This window comes from Macrotis lagotis, chromosome 8 (genome assembly GCF_037893015.1).
Source record: "Macrotis lagotis isolate mMagLag1 chromosome 8, bilby.v1.9.chrom.fasta, whole genome shotgun sequence".
NCBI lineage: Eukaryota > Metazoa > Chordata > Mammalia > Peramelemorphia > Peramelidae > Macrotis > Macrotis lagotis.
Genome location: NC_133665.1, coordinates 149,969,796 through 149,989,841, shown reverse-complemented (window position 1 = coordinate 149,989,841; position 20,046 = coordinate 149,969,796). Strand labels below are relative to the sequence as shown.

At 38.0% G+C, this 20,046-nt stretch overlaps 1 protein-coding gene across 8 annotated transcripts in view; it reads left to right on the top strand.

Moving 5' to 3' along the window:
- ITPR1 (inositol 1,4,5-trisphosphate receptor type 1) overlaps positions 1-20,046 on the top strand; it is a 423,734-nt gene that overhangs the window by 225,349 nt on the left and 178,339 nt on the right. For all 8 annotated transcript variants that reach the window (XM_074198681.1, XM_074198677.1, XM_074198678.1 and 5 more), the window contains 10 exons: positions 1,297-1,435; positions 3,176-3,230; positions 4,812-4,977; positions 5,068-5,238; positions 5,930-5,995; positions 7,425-7,562; positions 14,062-14,187; positions 15,690-15,890; positions 16,507-16,758; positions 18,063-18,188. In XM_074198681.1, the coding sequence (XP_074054782.1) occupies positions 1,297-1,435; positions 3,176-3,230; positions 4,812-4,977; positions 5,068-5,238; positions 5,930-5,995; positions 7,425-7,562; positions 14,062-14,187; positions 15,690-15,890; positions 16,507-16,758; positions 18,063-18,188 (1,440 nt within the window). The remainder of the gene's footprint in view (positions 1-1,296; positions 1,436-3,175; positions 3,231-4,811; positions 4,978-5,067; positions 5,239-5,929; positions 5,996-7,424; positions 7,563-14,061; positions 14,188-15,689; positions 15,891-16,506; positions 16,759-18,062; positions 18,189-20,046) is intronic.

The window sequence follows — 20,046 nt, the reverse complement described above, 5'->3', positions numbered from 1 at the left end:
AAATTTATGATCCTGTGATGAAGGAATTAGAAATGATTCATGGAGGAGGTGGCATTTGAGCTTCACTTTTAAGGAGAAAGATGATTATCCAGGCATGAGGTGACCTTTGTGAATGTGCAGTCATGAGACTGGGTACCATTTAGAATGTAGAGGGAGGGTAAAGGAATAATGAGAAATAGGATTAGCCGTTTACATGTTGCAAGACTGAAGAAAGACATTGAATGCCTGGCTAAGGAATTTATATTCCATCCTATAGGCAGTAAAAAAAATCCTACTGAAAGTTTTAGGCTAAGCAGGGGAGGGAATAATATCATCAATCTTGTGCCTTAGGAAGATTATTTTGGTAGCTGTGTAAAGGATAGACTCAAAAGGAAGATTCTAGTCAGGAATATCATTTAGGGGTAGGGTAAGGATAGCTCTGTGAGAAGATATGAGAAACAACTAGGTGGAAGGAGTGGGGAGGATGAGTCAAATTTTATGAATATATGTTATTTTGTAAAAGTAGATTCTTTATTGATGATGTTTTTATATCGCTTAGATTTTACTCTGTATCCTTCCTCTTTCCTGCTCTCTCCTTTATAGCAGGGAATTTTTTTTGAAAGAAAAAGAGGAAGAAGAGAAAAAAATTGGCTAGAACAATACATAAGAAAAATGTGACATATGTTTCTTTTTTTTACTTTTTTTTTTAAATTTAAGGCAATGGGGTTAAGTGACTTGCCCTAGGTCACACAGCTAGGCAATTATTAAGTGTCTGAGGCCAGATTTGAACTCAGGTACTCCTGACTCCAGGGCCAGTGCTCTATCCATTATGCCACCTAGTTGTCCCCATGATATACTTCTAAGAAGGAACAGTTATAATTTAACAATACCATATCTAGCAAATGGTTTATTAATAAAAATGGATTTCTCTCTGTATTCTCTATATTTTTCCCTGAACATCCCATTTGATCCTTTCTATTGAAGGTCCTTAGTAGATCCTTAACAACTATTAAATTGAATTGAATTTCAAAATAGCATTTTTGGATATTGACTTATCGTTAACCATTTATACTTGGTGCTGTGGTAATGAAGATTTCTTAAGAAGCCAAGATGGTATGGATTGGCTTATTATGCTGTGTCCAAGCACATTTCTCAACCTGATTATTTAAAAGGCAACTAAATATTTGATTCACTAAGTTTTTTGGTGTGGCTGAAACCAAGTCTAAGTCAAGTACCTCAACCTTGTTGGGGGTGGGTCTTGTTAAAGGCAATATGTGAATATAACTAATTTATTTCCATTTCCACTTGAATCTCCAGTTTATTTTGAATGTGAGATTGGATTATAGAATCTCATGCCTCCTTTGTATATTTAAACGGGAGTTTGATGAAAGCAATTCCCAGACCTCTGAGACATCCTCAGGAAGCGGCAATCAAGAGGGACCAAGTAATGTACCAGGTCAGTTATTCCAAGAGTGGATCTTCAAAGATGAAGTGGGACCTGAGATGGATAGAGGACCTCTATTCTTAGAGAAATCTAGATGTGTACTACCTTAATTTAAATTTTTAGAAGTGGCAAACATTATGGGTTTTTCAGCATAAAAACGTTTTCACCTGTCCTTGGAAATAGGATGAAAAACATAAATGCTATTTTTCTTTTCTCCCTTGTTTCCATTTCTTTTCTTTCCCTACTGAAGAGATACTCTAACTTTGATCCTATTTTCATTATGTGTCTTTGCCCAAGCCTGAAGGGAAAAGCCCATTTTCCATTAATGAAGAGGATTAAGCTTCCTTCAGTTTTTTTTTCTTTTAGATAGTAAGATAGGGCACATTTATATTAGTGGTTTCTTTAGAATTAATCAGCAGCTCTGCCACAAGTCCTGGGGGCTTCCTGGTAACTGATATTTTTTGCAAACCAGACCCTTTCATCACCGGAAAATTCAGAGCATTGCGGTCCTGACCAGGCTTCTCTGGGGACTCCTCATTAGCTTCCTATAAGCATTCAGACTCTTTTTCTCTCTGTCCTCTTGCTGCATGACCAGTAAGAGTGAGTCCAGTGACCTTTCTATTCATGTCCACAACCTTTGTGCCCACCAGCCAGAGTTCCTTTACAGACCCTCTGGGCAATTCTTAGATTCCACTGGATCAGACTGGGCAGTGATGAAATATTGCCATTGCCTTCAAGATTGCATCATTGTCCTTTGAAGAATGTTTCCACCTAATTCCATCATTTGAAACCCCATGGTTTCCACTCAAAGAAACTTCTGGTTATAGAGATATTGTATGCACTTCCCAGGGAAATGGGTTGATAGGGCAGCTAGCTATAGCTGCCCAAAGTAAAAGGCATTAATTGGGGAAAAATAAACAAAAACAGCTCTCTTTCAGCCCTAAACTTCTTAAAAGCAGATACAATGATGGCTTTCTTTTAAGGAGGAATCAGATTTTGAGGGAAAAGTTACACAGAACAACAGCAGTCCCATAACACTTTTTTTTAATTTTAGAAAGGTTTTATTTATTTTGAGTTTCACAATTTTTCCCCCAATCTTGCTTCCCTCCCCCCCACCCCCATAGAAGGCAATTTGCTAGTCTTTACATCATTCCCATAGTATGCATTGATCTAAGTTGAATGTGATGAAAACCTTTTCAGTATTTACTGAAAGTAAATTAAATTAAATTAAAAGTATTTACTGACAAGCATAAGAGAGAGCTTGCTTCATATTTTTACTATTTCTAATCCTGGAAGTTGTTCGGTTCTCATGTTTATGAGGGTACAGTATTTTTGGTAAGTGCTTGGGGGGGATAAGAGCAAATGATTCCGGACATCAAGGAGTTGGTTAGCTGCCTAATACTTCTTTAACAGTTGAGGGCCCGGGGTATTTCCTGAAGATTAATGATTCCTCCAATCCCCAGGAAACACCCACTCGGTGAGACAGCTATTGGTGTTAGAACTTGGGAATGAATGGGGGGAGAGGAGGAACCTGGGGATGATGTGTGTTTGTAATTTGTTGTGTTTTCTTTCTTCTCTTAAAGGGATGATAATTTCATTTAGTGAGAATGGAACACCATTAGAGAGTGAATTCCCTACTTACAGGGGACTTAAATCTAAATTATTCTTTGATGATAAATTTTGGTCTGGCAAAATATTTCCAAATGTTGATGTTCTCTGATGAAATGAATGTGTAAATTCCTCATTTTTCAGGAGCTCTTGACTTTGAACATATTGAGGAGCAAGCTGAAGGAATCTTTGGAGGAAGGAAAGTATATTTTCAATATTATCTTAGCAAATGTTTCTAGGGATATAGGAGAGAGGACTCTTAGGTCTGTCCCTTTATTTTCTGTCAAAGGAAATATTGACTTTCTTCAGGTGAAATTTATTTAGTCTGTATCTTGGAATTCTGACCACCCAAGGTAACTAAGTCTAGTGGAAAGAAAAGATGACTACTTGAATGAATGAATGAATGAATGAATGAATGAATGAATGAAAAAGTATTTATTAATATTTACTGTCCCTGCTAAGCTCTGGGGTTGCTTTTACAAAAGAAAGATAATTTCTGCCTACAGCCATCACAGTGAGAGTTAGAAAGAGCCATCTAATCTAACCCATACACCAAGAAAATCTCTACTATAATATTACTGATGAGTCTGAAAGATTTTTGTTCTAATATAGACACAGATAAGAGAGATAATAGACAGGAATGATAAATTCATAGGGATGATGAACAGAGCCATGAGCCAAGAGACCCATAGTTTCTAGAAATAATGGTATAATATTAGATTGATTCTTGTTCCCAGAGTAAAAGGCAAAAAAATGGGAGTGATGGAGACTTCATGTAAGAGTGTGGCGAGATGAAGGCATGGTCAGGTGGCTAGGGCCAGCTCAATGTAATCTGCTTTGTACTGTCAGAAGGAGCACTGGGCAAGAGCTAGAAGTCTTTATTCCATAGCTACTGGTCCAGGAAGGGGTGCCCTGCTTCATCATCATCCACCTAAAGTTCTGATTGCTCATCACATCAGCTCAAGTGTTTCAGAGCTGTCCAGACCCCATAGCTCAGACTTGTCTTTCACTAGCTATTTAACATTAAAGTTACCCAGTGGTTCTCTAAAGTAAATTATTATCGTGACATCCTTATCATCCCATATCCCTTCCTCTTTGATTTTATTGAAGGAAAAATGGAATATTAATGTTATCATTATTATTAGATTTTAATTATAACATTCTTCAGACCTGTCCTAGCTCTTTGACCCTGGACAAGTTACTTAACATGTCATCTCAGAGTCCCAGACAAAGACTTCAAGTCTGTAAGATTATAAATTATAGAGCAGGTGCCTCTGCTTTAGGAGTGGAAAGTCTTTTCTGCGAGCTTCCTACATGAATGACTTCACGGGGCTGGTTAATATATGCATTTGTATATGAACATGTGGGTGTCTTAGAGAGAACTGATAAAACTGAATGAGAAAGTAGGGGGGGTGAGGAAGGGAGAAAGACAGAAATAGAGAAAGAATTGTATACATGGGAATGCTAACTAAGTAGGTCTCTTATTTTTCAGCCTGAAGGACAGCAACTTTAGCTAGACCTTAGTTATTCAAGAAAAATTACAAAGGCAGAGGGTCCTGGGATCACCAAAATGGAGTTTTACACACACACACACACACAGACACAAATCTCTATTTGATAGATTAGGCCACGAGGTTCTGCCCACATAGTAAGACACACCTTATTAGCATTAGATCCAAACCAAGGACTTCTGAGACCTTTCTATATTGGGAACTGCTCAGGTGGGGGAGGGAAAGTTTGCAGTAAATTTACCCTTTTATCTCTTTGCACACATTTGTAGTGAAGAGAATACACCATTGGACTTGGATGATCATGGAGGCCGAACATTTCTCAGAGTCTTACTCCACTTGACAATGCACGACTACCCACCCCTTGTGTCTGGGGCCCTTCAACTTCTCTTTAGACACTTCAGTCAGAGGCAAGAAGTCCTTCAAGCATTCAAACAGGTAGCCTTTGGTTGGTCTCAACTCTTTGCATTGTAGGTGTTGTACTTCAGAAAGGGCGTTGTGTTCAATAATGGATTATATTCATGTAAGGTTCAACTACTTGTTACCAGCCAAGATGTTGACAACTACAAGCAGATCAAACAAGACTTAGACCAACTGAGGTCCATAGTGGAGAAGTCAGAACTTTGGGTATACAAAGGGCAGGGACCTGATGAAACAATGGATGGAGTATCTGGTGAAAATGAACATAAGAAAACAGAGGTGAGAAATCTTACATCATTATGGAGGCAGCTATGTTACAAATCAAAGCAAATCATCCAGACTTGTAACGTCAGTGGCCAAATTCAGAATATCCCAATGCAGAATCTACTACTCCCCTTAAAAGTCAATTGTGGCCTTGATCTTGTCGTCTTTGAGAATTGTCTGGAGAAACTGAGAGATTAAATGATTTGTCTATGATCACATAGTCTAAAAACCAGGTCTTTCCATCTCTAGTCCTCTGTCTGTTACACTATATGCTCCCTCATAGTCTAGTTCAGAATACATTTCTCAAAGTATGAACACCAGCCAGTCTATCCCCCTTTTTTTTCTCCAGCCATTTTCTCCTCCATTCTCTTTTCCTCCAACCATTCTTTTTCACATATAGGAGCCTTTATTCAAATCCATTAATTAATTATATTGATTACTGTATGGAATCCAGAGTCACTGGATGAATTATCTAACTTTTCTGGGAATAATTGCTAAATAATTGTTGAAATCATGCCACTAGCTCTAGCCTGCTATCTCACACAAACATAGTACATACCTGACATGCTCCCCATCACAGTTACTAAAAAATGATATCAAGCCCTTTCTGCTGGCTCAGTCATCCCCATTATATGTGATACTAAAATAATGTACAGTCACATTAAAATTGTGCAATAACAGGAATTATGTGTGTTTTGGTCACTAGGAAGGGAATAACAAGTCTCAAAAGCATGAAAGTACCAGCAGCTACAACTACCGAGTAGTAAAAGAGGTAAGATTCCAACCCCCTTCCTTTTTTCTTTTTTCTTTCTCTTGGTAAACAATACCACTGCTGAGGGTCAGTTGACAACCTGAACATTCTTTCTCTGTAGAAATCAACTCTTAGCTTTAGGGAATGGGTTCATAGGTTTTTTGTATCAATGGACCTTTTGACATTTTTCCTGAAGCCTATGGACCTCTGCTCAAAATTAAATTATTATTAAATGTATTAAATAATACAAAGACAAATGAAAACAATTATATTGAAATGCTGTTATTAAAATTTTTAAAATAGACCCAGGTTAAGACTCTTAGTTTTGGGACATCTAAAAATGAGAAGGCTTTAGCAATGGCAATAGTTTCCACAACAACATATCTTTTGTCACATTCTGTTATCTATAGTTGTGCATCCAAAATATTCATCTTCTCAAAAATTTTCTTAAACTCCTTATTGCCTCTGGGATTTAGATTTCCCCAGTTTTTTAAAGCCCTTCACAACCTGGCTTTAGATTCACACAATTTCTATTCCCCCCAATTGGCCCATTCTCCCAAATAAGTTTCCATTTCTTGCCTCCATGTATTTGCATAAAATATTATCTATGACTGGAATATATTCCATCTTCCTCCTTACCTTAGAATGGTTCTCTTTTTTCTAGGCTTAGGTGCTCTCTATTATTGTAAGAATTTCTTTTTTTATGCTAAGAATTTCTTAATCTCCACAACTGAAATATATTCTTCTTCAACTTCACATTATTATGCATTTGCTTATCTGTGTACTATGACCCCCCCATTAGAAATCTGAGAGAAAGAACGTTTGTTTTGGTTTTGATTTGCCCAACTCTTTAAAGCATTTAATAAATATTTTTAAATGATTTTTGTGGTTATTTTCATATTGCCTAAATTTCTTCTTTTCACTCCCCAAGAGCCATCTTATGTAACAAAGAATGTGTCTTAATAACAACAACAAAAAAGAACAAGGGGAAGAAGAAAAATAAAACAATCAGCAATATTGATCATTGAATCAAAAAAAAATTGACAATCCTATATAGTATTCCATACAGGGGATTTCCCATTTCAGGGCCAGGCTTGGTTTTTTTTTTTTTATAATTTTGCAGTATCTATTTTGTTTTGTGTCTTTTTTCCCCATTTACATCCTTGTAGTATAATATTTTAAATTTACTTGAGTATCTGAAAACTACCATTCTGAGGACTACAGCCTCCAACCAGGCTATCTATAGCAACCAAATGAGCACTTTTACTTACACTGCCTTTGGGAGTTGTTGATAAACAAAGCCTTGTCTGGTTCAGTAGGGATGCTAGCCATGGAGGTACTTCCCACCTGTTTTTGCCAATTAGCCACTTATCCCCCCCCCCTTCTCTTCTTAATACAATTCATCTTCCAAGAACACTAGAACTTAATCAGACCTGTTGTTTTCTACCAGATTTTAATTAGACTTAGCAAACTGTGTGTCCAAGAGAGTGCTTCAGTCAGGAAGAGCCGGAAGCAACAACAGCGATTATTGAGAAACATGGGAGCCCACGCCGTGGTCCTGGAGCTTTTGCAGATCCCTTATGAAAAGGTAAGTCAGCCACTTGACAGAGACATCCACCACAGGATCAGCCTTGCATTATTATCCCTTGATTACTCCCTCTCCCCAAACTCCCATGAATAAAATTATTGTAAAGGTTTGAACATTTTGAGCCCCAAAAAGAACGAACCTACTAAAATGGTGGATGAGGAGGAGAGTGGGTGGGCTGTAATGCAGTAGAAGATCACTTGGAAGCCTTTGGAAAGAATATGTTAATAAGCTCAGTTTTGAGACCCATTGAATGATGCTTTAGGTCAAGAATCTTTCTTCTTTCTTCTTTTCTTCTTTAACAAATGTTATTTTATCTTTTTCCAATTACATGCAGAGTTTCCAATATGCATCATTTTGTAAGCCTTTGAGTCCTGCATTTTTCTACTCTCTCTCCCTTTCGTCCCCCTTCCCCATGAGAGCAAGTGATCTTATATAAATTATACATGTATAATCATACTGAACATATTTCTGTATGAGTCAGGGAAAAACAATAGCCATAAGGGAAAAAAAACATAACAAGTTTTAAAAAATGAAAATAGTATGCTTTCAGACTTCACATTTTTTTTCTCTGAATGTGGATGGCATTTTCCATTACAAGTCTTTTAGAATAAATGACAATAAATGTTTTTGTTTATTTTTCCAATTTAAATATTTTTGTTTTTCTAATAACATGCATCATTAGTTTTTGCCAATCATTTTTTGCAAGGTTTTGAGCTTTACATTTTTCTCCCTCTCTCCCTCCCTTCCTTCCCCCCTCCCCTGACAGAAAGCAATCCAATATAGGTTCTAGAAGTACAATCATGTCAGATATAGATCCATATTAATCATGTGGCAAAAGAAGAATCAAATTCAAATAGGAGAAAAAAATTAGAGAGAAAAAATATGATGTGCTATATACGACAATTTTTAAAAATTAAAGATAGTAATAAGCTTTGAACTGCACTCAAACTCCACAGTTCCCTCTCTGGATATGGATGGTATTTTCCATAACAAGTCTAATGACAATAATTCTTAGATTAATTTAGTTATTCAGTACCATATCAACAAACTATCAAATAAGTATTTTGTAAGGTTAGAAAAATAACAAAATTCATTAAAAAGACAAAGTGAAGAAAGATGGCCTAGCAGTGCCAGGTCTCAAACTATACTACAAAGTAGCAATCATCAAAATAATTTGGTTCTGGATATGAAATAGGGTACTGATCAATATTAGAGACACAATATTCTGAATTGCGTGTCTACAAGTAACCCATTATTTGATAAACTCAAAGCTATTGGGGCAATGACTCACTTTTTGAGGAAAAACTTCTGAAAAAGTAGAAAATGTTCTGATGGAAACTATAGACCAATATCTCATTCTTTATACCAAGATCATTTCAAAATGGGTACATGATTTAGATAATAAAGGATGCCTTCATAAACAAATTAGGGGAGCTTGGGGAAAAAATTACCTGCCACATTAAATAGAATCACAGTAAATAAAATGATTAATATTTTTAATTTAAAAGATTTTAGTCAAAAAACTCAATGCAGTCATAATTTGAAGGAATGCAGAAAAATTTATAGTACTTTTCTATGATAAAGTTCTTATTTCCCAAATATATAGGGAATTGAGCCAAATTTATAAAAATAGTCATTCCCCAATTAATGAATGGTCAAAGGACATGAATAGTTCATTTCAGGAACCTTTCTTCTTAACAAAAGTCACCAGAAGTTGGAAATGGAAAATGCCATCTTTTCAAGTGAACCACTTGAAATGACTTCTGGACAGTAGGTAGAGCATTTTCTGCCAGATGCTTCCTTCCCTGGGGTATCAAAGTTGTGCTTGTTTGCAAAGATTTGATCAATAGAACACAAACTCCAATCAGTCTTAAAATTGAGAATTCTGACCAGAGTCAGAGACCTGGCCTAACTGAGTGCACAGAAAGCATCATCATCCAAGGTAGCATTTTTTCCACCTACAAAGGTAGATTTTTCAACCATTTTCCAGCTACAAAGGTGGATTTTTCAGCCACAGCCACCCATGAAGCAGGGAAGGGTTGTGATGTACATCAGGGGCAGGGAGCCTCACACCCATGAAACCATGACTGATAGGATCTAAGTATAGAGGGCCCCTGGAGGAGCTTTCAAGAAAAAGCCACAATTTTTAAAGTTTGTATTTGATCGGGTTAAATCTCAAAAACCAAATGAGTCAAGAGTTTGTAGGATTAGTCTATATAGTCCACCTGCTTGGATCAGAATCTCAACCTCCCTTCATGGGAGCCTCAGTGAGCCACAAGAACCCACATGTTCCTCACTCCTCTGTCTTCTGATTTCTTTCACCTCCTAGACCAAACCTCACTTTCTACAGGAAAACTGAATCCATTGCTTTTCTTCCATCATTTCCAATCATTTGCTTATCTCTGCCATTAGATGGCGAGCTCCTCAAAAGCAGGGACTCTCTTTTTTTTAAAATTTATTTATTTTGAATTTTACAGTTTTTTTCCCCTAATCTCCCTTCCCTCCTCCCATCCTCCACAGAAGGTATTCTGTTAGTCTTTACATTGTTTCCATGGTACGAATTGCTCTAAGTTGAATGTGATGAGAGAGAAATCATATCCTTAAGGAAGAAATATAATGTATGACATATAGCAGAATTACATAATAAGATAACATTTTTAAAAAATTAAAGATAATTGTCTTTGTGTCTTTGTTCAAACTCCAAAATTCTTTCTCAGGATACAGATGGTATTCTTCATTGCAAGTATCCCAAACCTGTCCCTGATTATTGCATTGATGGAATGAGCAAGTCCATCAAGGTTGCTCATCACCCCATGTTGCTGTTAGGGTGTACAATGTTCTTCTGATTCTGCTCATTTCAGAGCAGGGACTCTCTTTAAGCTTTCTTTGCATCCCTGTGCTTAGTGCTTAGTAGGAGCTCCAGAGATGCTAATGGACTGGCTACTAAGGCTCCAACTGCACTAAGACTTTAGGGACATCTGGCACATTACTTTTTTTTCTCCTTACACTATGTTGCTTTTCACCTCTATTTCATTTTGCTTTACTTCATTCAAGACCCAAGCCAGATCTGCCTTCAATATAAGGCCTTTCCTATGCCCTATTTTTGCTTTTTCCTTGTATCTGCAACACTTTGTGCAGTTGATATATTGTAATAGCTTATTAAAAGCTTATTTATTGATTGATTGATTGATAACAACCATCTCCCAACCCCTCCTCCCCAGGGCTACTTCCCTCCTTGCCCAATTATCTTGGATTTTTTTGCATTTATTCAGTATACATTTATTCTGTATATATTTGTGTATAGCTTGGTCATAATTAGCACAAATAATGGATCCTGTGATGTGATCTCATATTTGAATTTGCACTGCATGTTTCTATTGATCCAGAATCAATCACCATAGTTACATAATTGGAACTTAAGAATAGTGTGAATTCAAATACTTGTGACTTCTAGAGAATTCATCAGGCCCTAGATATGTCTTCGCAGTAGAGCTTAAAGGTGTGTTTTAGTTCTTGGCTTCATATCACCTCACTGCTAAACAAAAAGCTTGCCACAGACTAGGTGCTTTAGAAATTCATACTGATTGGTTGATGACTAAACAAAGCTAACCCAGAACTTGAGCATTTTCCAAGAGTCAGAAATATTTATGCAAATTAAATAAAAATCATTTGCAAGAGGAACTGTGAGACAAAGATGCAAAGTTTCTTTTTTTTCTGATAAATTTGCCAGTGTTTTGATTCTAATACCTCAAAATCATGTAAGACTTGGGTAAGGATGGTTTCCCCCACCTCATTTTAGGCCTCCAGGCAGAGATTGGACAACCACTTACCATTTTTGTGTAAGAAACTCCTTGGACAGTCTGAGGTAACCTAGGGACCTCTTCTCTGAATCATGCTTTTAAATACATAAAATTAAAAAGAAAAACAAGGATTACTATTACAATCAAAGGTAAATGAAAATATTTATTTTTTCCTCTTCCAAGTCAACAGATTCCTTGAACTTTATCTGGGGATCCTAGGTTAAGCACCCCTGGTTTAGCATTTTTGAGACCCCTGGGCTACCCTCAATACGATTAAGCCCTTTTGTATAGACCTGTACCATATTCACAGAATCTCAAAGTGGGAAGTGGTTTCAATGTTTTAGCATTTTTCTGATAATTGATAATCTCAAGGATAGGCTATTCTTAATGTTAGTTATCATTTTCATAAGGAAAAGATTTTAAACTCACTCAGTTTATCTGATAAAATTTTTTTGGAGAAGGATAAAACTGTAGAAGCAATTAAAATTATGGCCATGAACCAAAGATAAGAAAGACTATAAATGGGGCAACTAGGTGGCACAGTGGACAGAGCACTGACCCTGGAGTTGGGAGGACCTAATTAGCTATGTGATTTTGGGCAACTCACTTAACTTCATTGCCTTGCCAAAAAAAAAAGGCAATAAAAGAAATACTATAGATTTCTCATGGTGAAGTCATCGGTCAATAGCATTTCCAAGTACTTATTTATATTCTAGGAACTGTGCTAAGAGGTAGATTTACAAAGAAATACAGAAAAGTATGTTGTGTTTCCCTCATTATTTGGCCTTGCCAAGTCATGCTTGGACTTTAAAAATTCTTTAAACCTCCACTGCCCTTTTTCTGTTGTCATAACACATAGCAAAGATTCTTTCATTAAGTAAACATGAGCTCTCTGCTTTGTCTCCCTCAGCGGGTGGTTTTGAGATTTTTGGAGGGAACAACTTTCTATAAAAGTTCTTTGGAAACAAAAAAAATCCTTTATGAATATGATAGGATTGTGTTCTATTCTGTTTCAAGAGATATTCTGTAGATCATTACTTTCTCTATTGAATCCTTCTTTACTTACTCAGAGTTGGTTAAAATTTCTACAGAGGGGCAGCTAGGTGGCTCAGTGGATAAAGCACCAGCCCTGGAGTCAGGAGTACCTGGATTCAAATCCGGGCTCAGACACTTAATAATGACCTAGCTGTGGGGCCTTGGGCAAGCCACTTAACCCCATTTGCCTTTCAAAAACCTAAAAAAAAATTTCTACAGAGAGATGTGGAATATGATGGGGAAAGATTTGGTTATTTCAGTTGCTCCAAAAGGCAGACCTAGAATACATGGGAAGAATAAAGGGCAAATTAGGATCAACTTCTTAACAAAAGAAATACAGAAGTAGGATGGGTCTCCTTGGGAAGAAGTGGATTTCCCCTCATTTTAGGTCTACAGGCAGAGACAGATTACCACTTTGTCAGACATGATGTAGACATGTTTCTTGTTTAGACCATCTTGGGATGGTCTCTGAAATCACTTCCCACTTTGAGATTCTGTGAATCTGGTGCAGATCTACACAAAGGGGCTTAATCATATTGAGGGTAACCCAGGGGTCTCAAATCCTTTGGTAAATTGGAGGGAGAGGAATCTATCCTAAACTTCTTCTGGTGGAATGGGTGGATAAGAACAATTTTGCTCCAAAGTCCATCAAGGTGACTGCAGCAGATGCTTGGTTAGACATCAAAGACATCAAGGTCATCTCCTGCATCTCGAACCATCTCTGGTTATCTTGACTCTGTCCTGCCACTGGACCATGACACCTCTCTGGAAGAGAGAGTGTTTTAAACACAAATCAAAAGACCATAAAATCATTGACCTGGCAGACAACTTAAAAAGGCAGACCTCAGAGTCGGGTACATGACATTATGTTTTCATTTACAGAGAGAAAAATGATAATGACTTGGCTTCAAGGAATTCAGGTGGCCTTAAATCAGTAATCTATATGAATGAATGAATTTGAATTGGGAAAGACTTTTTATTAGCTGTCACTTTATCTAGTGGCATAAAATCTAGAATAAATGTTTTGATTCAAATGGTTAAAACATTTTTATGGGATCCATCTTGCTTTGCCACTAAATTATTTATTTTTAGGAGCCAGATGTGTTGATCATTAGGTGTGGATATCTCCTGGTTGTGAAAATTAGTTCTCCTTTAAGTCTTAGAGGATTTCTTGGGGCATTGAGATTTTAAGTGAGTTCTCCAATATGATCTCAATAAGAAAGTATTTTTCAGAATCAAGACTTGAATCCACATCTTCCCATCTCTGAGGCTAGCTATTCTATTTAACCATGTTGTATCTCTCTATTCCTAAAAAAAAAGATCAAAGGATACCAGAGTGACTCTGCCCAAAGGCATTAATTCATAAAGGCCTGTGAATTTTGATATTGTATAGATTTAAGAGCTGGAAGGTTATAAAGAGAGTATCTAAGGCAATCCCCTTATTTTACAGTTGAGTGAATTAAGACTTAGAGAGTGGCATGATAAAGGTCCTACACACTGTCCTCATTGCCTCACACCCAATAAAAGTGGCCACATCACACGACTATCTAGTGAAAGGGTTGTCGGAGGGAGCCAGGTCTTCTCACTTGCTGTTGAGTCTTCCTTACACTCTCCCATTTTTGTGTACCCCCTTAACCCAGTCTCTTCCTCCTTATTCCATCTAGGCTGAAGATACACGGATGCAGGAGATCATGAAGCTGGCCCATGAGTTTCTACAGAACTTCTGTGCTGGTAATCAGCAGAACCAGGCTCTCCTCCACAAGCATATAAACCTCTTTCTGAATCCTGGGGTAAGGATCATGGAAAACCAGTATGAGGCAGGAAGAGTTAGAATTAGAGAATTTGGTTCTTTTCACACTGGATAGACTGGAATCCCATTCAGAAGCTATGAATGTTGCCTGGCCTCCATGAAAGGAGAATGGGAAAGAAAAATTGTGTGAAGGGCAGGATGAGTTGAGAAGGATTGGGAAGTTAAAAATACTCATTTAAATTTTTTTAAAGTGTAACCTCTGCCCCCCGCCCCAAAGTCTTATTGAGTCAGAATAGCTTCTGTTTCTGGAGTCACAAAGACCTGAATTCAAATTCAACCAGAGACATGTACTAGTGGTATGACCCTGGGCAATTTGCTTAACTTCTACTTGTCTCAGTTTCTTCATCTATAAAAAATAAAATAAAATAGAATAGGGATAATAATAACATCTTCATCCCACATTGTTATGAGGATGAAATGAGATAATGATTTTAAAGCACTTTGCACATAATAATGATTATTATTATTATTATTATTAATCTCTTATTTTTTCAATCAGTTATTTTTAGATCTACACCTCACCTGCCTGGAATCAAGCCCATACTTGTAACAAAGGAAAAGGCCTGGGTTCAAATCCTACTTCTGTTATTTCCTAGCTGTATAACCCTTGGCAAGTCAGTTAATCTTTGTACCTCAGGATTTATTTACTAAGTCACTCTGAGGGGGTGTGACATAGTGAATAGAGAACTAAAAGAAGGCCTGGATTTAACCCTGCCTGTGATACCTACTAATTATGTAATCCTGAACAAGTCATTTAACCTGTGTGTGCCTTAGGATTGATTAACTAAGCCATAACTCTTGGAGAGGCAATTTGGCATAGTGGATATCAGTAATCCCCCTGAATTTCATACCCTCCCTCTAGAAGTCATTCTGAGCCCCCATCTATCATTATTCAAACTTGGCTCTCGGTCCCACATGTTGCATTTCTTCCCCCAGCAAAGCATCCCATACTAAACCTGCCCACCCTTTATGTTAAGTGACCCTCTGAATTTTAACTGGCTGTTCCCCATGCCTAGAATGCCCTCCTTCCTCATCTGTGTCTTCTGGTTCCCCGGACTTCTACAAACCCCACTTCCTATAAGAACTCCCTTCATGTTAGTCCCTTATCTCCATTGATTTCTCCCTTGCAAGGAAAGGGCTGGTTTGTATTGATAGACTTTCTTTCCTTGGGAGATGCTATACCAATAACATCCCAGGTCTGATTCTAGCCTATTCATCTCTGCTACTAAGTCACTTAACTTGTATGTGCCCTAGGACTTATTGAAAACCATGTCAGCAGGGGGTGGCCATCTAGCTGAGTTGGTGACCATCCCATGTCAGAAACGGGTGGATGTTCCTTACCGTCCCCGCCAACTTCCCAAGCTAATGAAGCCATAGCTCCTTTGCATGAGCCATACATGTTATTCATTCTTGTTCTTCCTGAATCCTGAGACATCCTCTTTCTTCAGTTTCCCTGACCTGAGACTTTCCTTCCTATGGCAGATCTTGGAGGCAGTGACGATGCAGCATATATTCATGAATAACTTCCAGCTGTGCAGTGAGATCAATGAGAGAGTCGTCCAACACTTTGTTCATTGTATCGAAACACACGGCAGGAATGTCCAGTACATCAAATTCCTACAAACAATTGTCAAGGCCGAAGGGAAGTTTATTAAGAAGTGCCAAGACATGGTCATGGCCGAGGTGAGTGAGAACTGCCTGTTTCTGGAGATTCTCAACCGGTTTGAAGGAGGAATTTTCCATTTGATCCCCTCAACTGGAGAAGTGTCAAGAGGAGGCCACAGATTGAGGAAAACCTTGGTTCAAGTCAGGACTCTGACCAGGTGCAACCTGGTCAGGTCTCCTACCTTCTCAGGACCCCAGGGAGTTCTCTAACTGGATGGACTGATGAAGAGAGTGTCCTTATCCAGGAGCTCTCAATAGAAAAGAAAACCACAGTCTCTGGCCTTATCCCTCTTTTATGGTTGTCAAACTGAACCCAATATGAAGTTTCTCTTTTGTAGAGAACTTTCTAGTAAACAACTCCCTCCAAAGGCAGCTGTTTTCTTGCAATTAACTCTCCACTCAGGTCATATATATTTTCTGTGTCATTGGGTTGGATTAGAGTACAAATATTGCTTAATCTGGGAACCCAGTCAAATATAAATGAGCAGTTATGTCTTATCTGTTAACATTTGGGGGTCTAGCTTTGGAAGACCAGTAATAGAAACTTTATTTTTTAAATCTCAATAAATAGATTTCTGTATTATTTTATTGTCTCTCAAACCTCTGATAAACATGTTTTTCTTCCTTTTTGTAGTTGGTCAATTCAGGAGAAGATGTCCTTGTGTTCTACAATGACAGGGCCTCCTTCCAGACACTCATCCAGATGATGAGATCAGAACGGGACCGAATGGATGAGAACAGCCCTCTGATGTACCATATCCACCTGGTAGAACTCCTCGCAGTGTGCACCGAGGGTAAAAATGTCTACACAGAGATCAAGTGTAACTCCCTCCTTCCTTTAGATGACATTGTCCGTGTAGTGACCCATGAAGATTGCATCCCTGAGGTGAGCTTCAGCAGGACTGGAGTCTGAAGACCTCTCTTCTCAATGTGTGTGAACTGAGATTCAAAGTTGTGACTTTTATGGTTCAGTGGGATAAAGAAAAAAATGGAAAAAATTCTCTCAAACTTTTTTTTTAACTTAAGTATAAAAAATTAGGCTTCTAATCCTGTGTTAAAAGGAATTAGATTTCAGTCCTTTTTTTTTTAGTTTTTGCAAGGCATTGGGGTTAAGTGGCTTGCCCAAGGCCACACAGCTAGGTAATTATTACGTGTCTGAGGCCGGATTTGAACTCCTGACTCCAGGACCGGTGCTCTATTGACTGTGCCACCTAGCTGCTCCTAGATTTCAGAGAAGGGATGAACATTTGTGGTATTTAGAATTGTAGACTTAAAGCTGCTATGAAGCGAAGACCTCTGAAGAAGAGGCCATGTACTCCAACCTTCTTATTCTGAAGATATGAAAACTGAAGCCAGGAGAGGTGACATAAACTTGCTCAAGGTCATACATGCACAAGATGTCAGAGACAGGATTTGGACCCTCATCCATTTTTTTTTCCTTGTTTTGATTTATTTTGAAACTTGGCCAAAGTCACACAGCTAAGTATCACATATCTGAGGATGGATTTGAACTCAGGTCCTCCTGACTCCAGGGCCAGGATTCTATCCACTGTGCCACTGAACTACCCTTCCCCTAACTGTACAGGTTTCTTAATTTTCCTAAGGTTGTTGACCCTGTAAAGTGTGAATTTTGAATTCGACCTGAGTAAGAAGCTTCACTCCTATCTTACATCAAGCTGTTTCATTCTTTTTATGATGTAATTATTTCATGAGATCCTGTTGAATATAGCAGAGGGTTGGAGAGGGAGGATAGGGAGGAGAGGGAGAGAGAGAGAGAGAGAGAGAGAGAGAGAGAGAGAGAGAGAGAGAGAGACAGAAGAGAGACAGAAACAGATAAAGAAGACGACTTAGGTTTGAATCCTGCCTCCAAGACTTACTAGCTTTGTGACCTGGGCAAACCATTTGATGTCTCTGACCCTCAGTTTCCACATTTATAAAGTGAAGATAGTAATGGCACCTACCTCCTAGAACTACTGATATCAATGAGTTAATATATTTCAAGTCTTAAAATACTATGTTAAATGAGCTATTGTTATTTATCAACTTACAGGTTCTTACTTAGAGTTGGAAAAGACCTTAGAAATTGTCTGGTCCAACCCTTTGATTTTGTCTGTTTTATGCCATGGACATTGACTTCTAGCCTGAACAATCTGCCTTCTTACTCACCTCTTCCTTTATCTTTCCTTCCAGGTTAAAATTGCCTACATCAACTTCCTGAACCATTGTTATGTGGACACCGAGGTAGAAATGAAAGAGATTTATACCAGTAACCATATGTGGAAGTTGTTTGAGAATTTCCTTGTTGACATATGTAGGGTAAGAACATTTAGATGAAGTCTGTCTTTTTGATCCTGGTTCCTGTTTGCTGACTCTGATCAAAAAGAACTTCTTGTTTTTTATTTTTCTGGAATAAAAGGAAAAACTCCAGTTCTTGAGGTCAGGTCCAAGGTCTCCTTACTCTCTGTGTGATCTAGCTTCTCTTTTTGGTGCCTCAATTTCTTCCTCTGTAAAAAGAGAACCATATCTCTTTAAAAGTCCCTCCCATGGCTTCATCTGAGAGCCTATGGCTTGAAGTCTCCTTGTCTGTTTATTTCTACCCTCTTGCCTTTTGCTTGTTGCTGATTGTGGATTTTAAGAGTTATATTCTGGGAAGAAATCTGTCTATTTTCTTTTTTTAGCCACAACTTGTTTTCTAAGATAGTATCTCTCATACTATCTAGGCAAGGTTTATGGGGATCTCCCCACCTCATTAATAGTCATAAAATTCAGCCCTATAAGAGAATGTTCCTGGACTTGGCCATTTATTTTTGTGACTTTTGTGTGTGGGAACCTATAGTCTATCTCATCTTTTGATGTATCTTTTCTAACTCAGCACAATAGATTTTCCTATATCCTTTTTGTTTTTTGGTTTTTTTTTTTGCATTGGTTATAGTAAGCATGTCAGACACCGAGAATATTTACTGCCTGGTGTCAGATGTGCAGACAGAAATATTGGGCTCAATGCCTGGAAAGCACTTAGAGTCCTAGTTTACCTAGATGTGTGCCAGAGACCTTCATTTAATAGCACCCGGAAGCTAATGTCAGAAACCTTTCAGGTTTTGAATTTTCAACTCCTACCAGTTCCTCCTGCCCGTGTCCCAAACTAGCCCAGAACCTTGAGGATGGAGTACTCAATTCTGAAATTATTCAAAGAAAAGGCAAGGTCTTATCCTTGAATTCAGAAGATTGGGGTTTGAGCCTCATGTTCTCAGCCAAGTCCCTGGCCTCTCTGAGTCCCCTTCATCCAACTGACACCATAATTCTAATCCTTGCATCCTCCCAGGGTGCTTGTGAGAACTGGAGAGATGGTGAGCACAAGAATACTGCCTTGGTGTTAGTTGTTGGTTAACTAGGTCTCTCTTAGACCTTTTATATTCTTCATAAACAAAAAACCCAAAATGTACACTGATAAATAATTACTACCTTGATTCAGTGATTTTCTGCCTATAGCCTCATTATGATTGTTCTCAAAGTAGCCAAATTAAATACAAGTTAAATTCCATTTAGAAGATGGCATGTTGTAGAAGGATCCTTAGAGATTGGAAGTAGCAGTGTCTACTATGTGTCCGACACTGGAAATACCAAGAGACAAAAGATAATCTTCTGCCCTCATGGAGTTTGCAAGCTAATGAAAAGGATGTCCTGGAAAGGGTTCTAGATTTGGCATCAGAGGTCTGGAATCAAATCCCAAATTTGCCATTTATTTCCTATGCCCTTGGTCAAATTGCTTAATCTCTCTGGATTATGGTTTCCTCATCTATAAAACTGCAAGGAGATGAGGTTTCCTTCTAGGCTAGATGAGTTAACTGAGGTTCATGACATGCCCAATATTGACCTTCTGACTCCAAATCTCCAAATCTTTGCTGCTGCTATATCATATTACCTATATGTATAAAAATATTTGTAAGTCAAGGCTTATTCCTTTGAACTGTATTTGACAAAAAGTAATTCTAAATTACTGAGAGAATTTGGATGCCCCCTGGAGGACCACTGTAACCATAAGAATAGAATAAAATACATAATTTTTTTGGTTTGTGCATGACAATGGGGTTAAGGTCATATAGCTAGGTAATTATTAAGTGTCTGAGACTGAATTTGAACTCAGGTCCTCCTGACGCAGGACTGGTGCTCTATC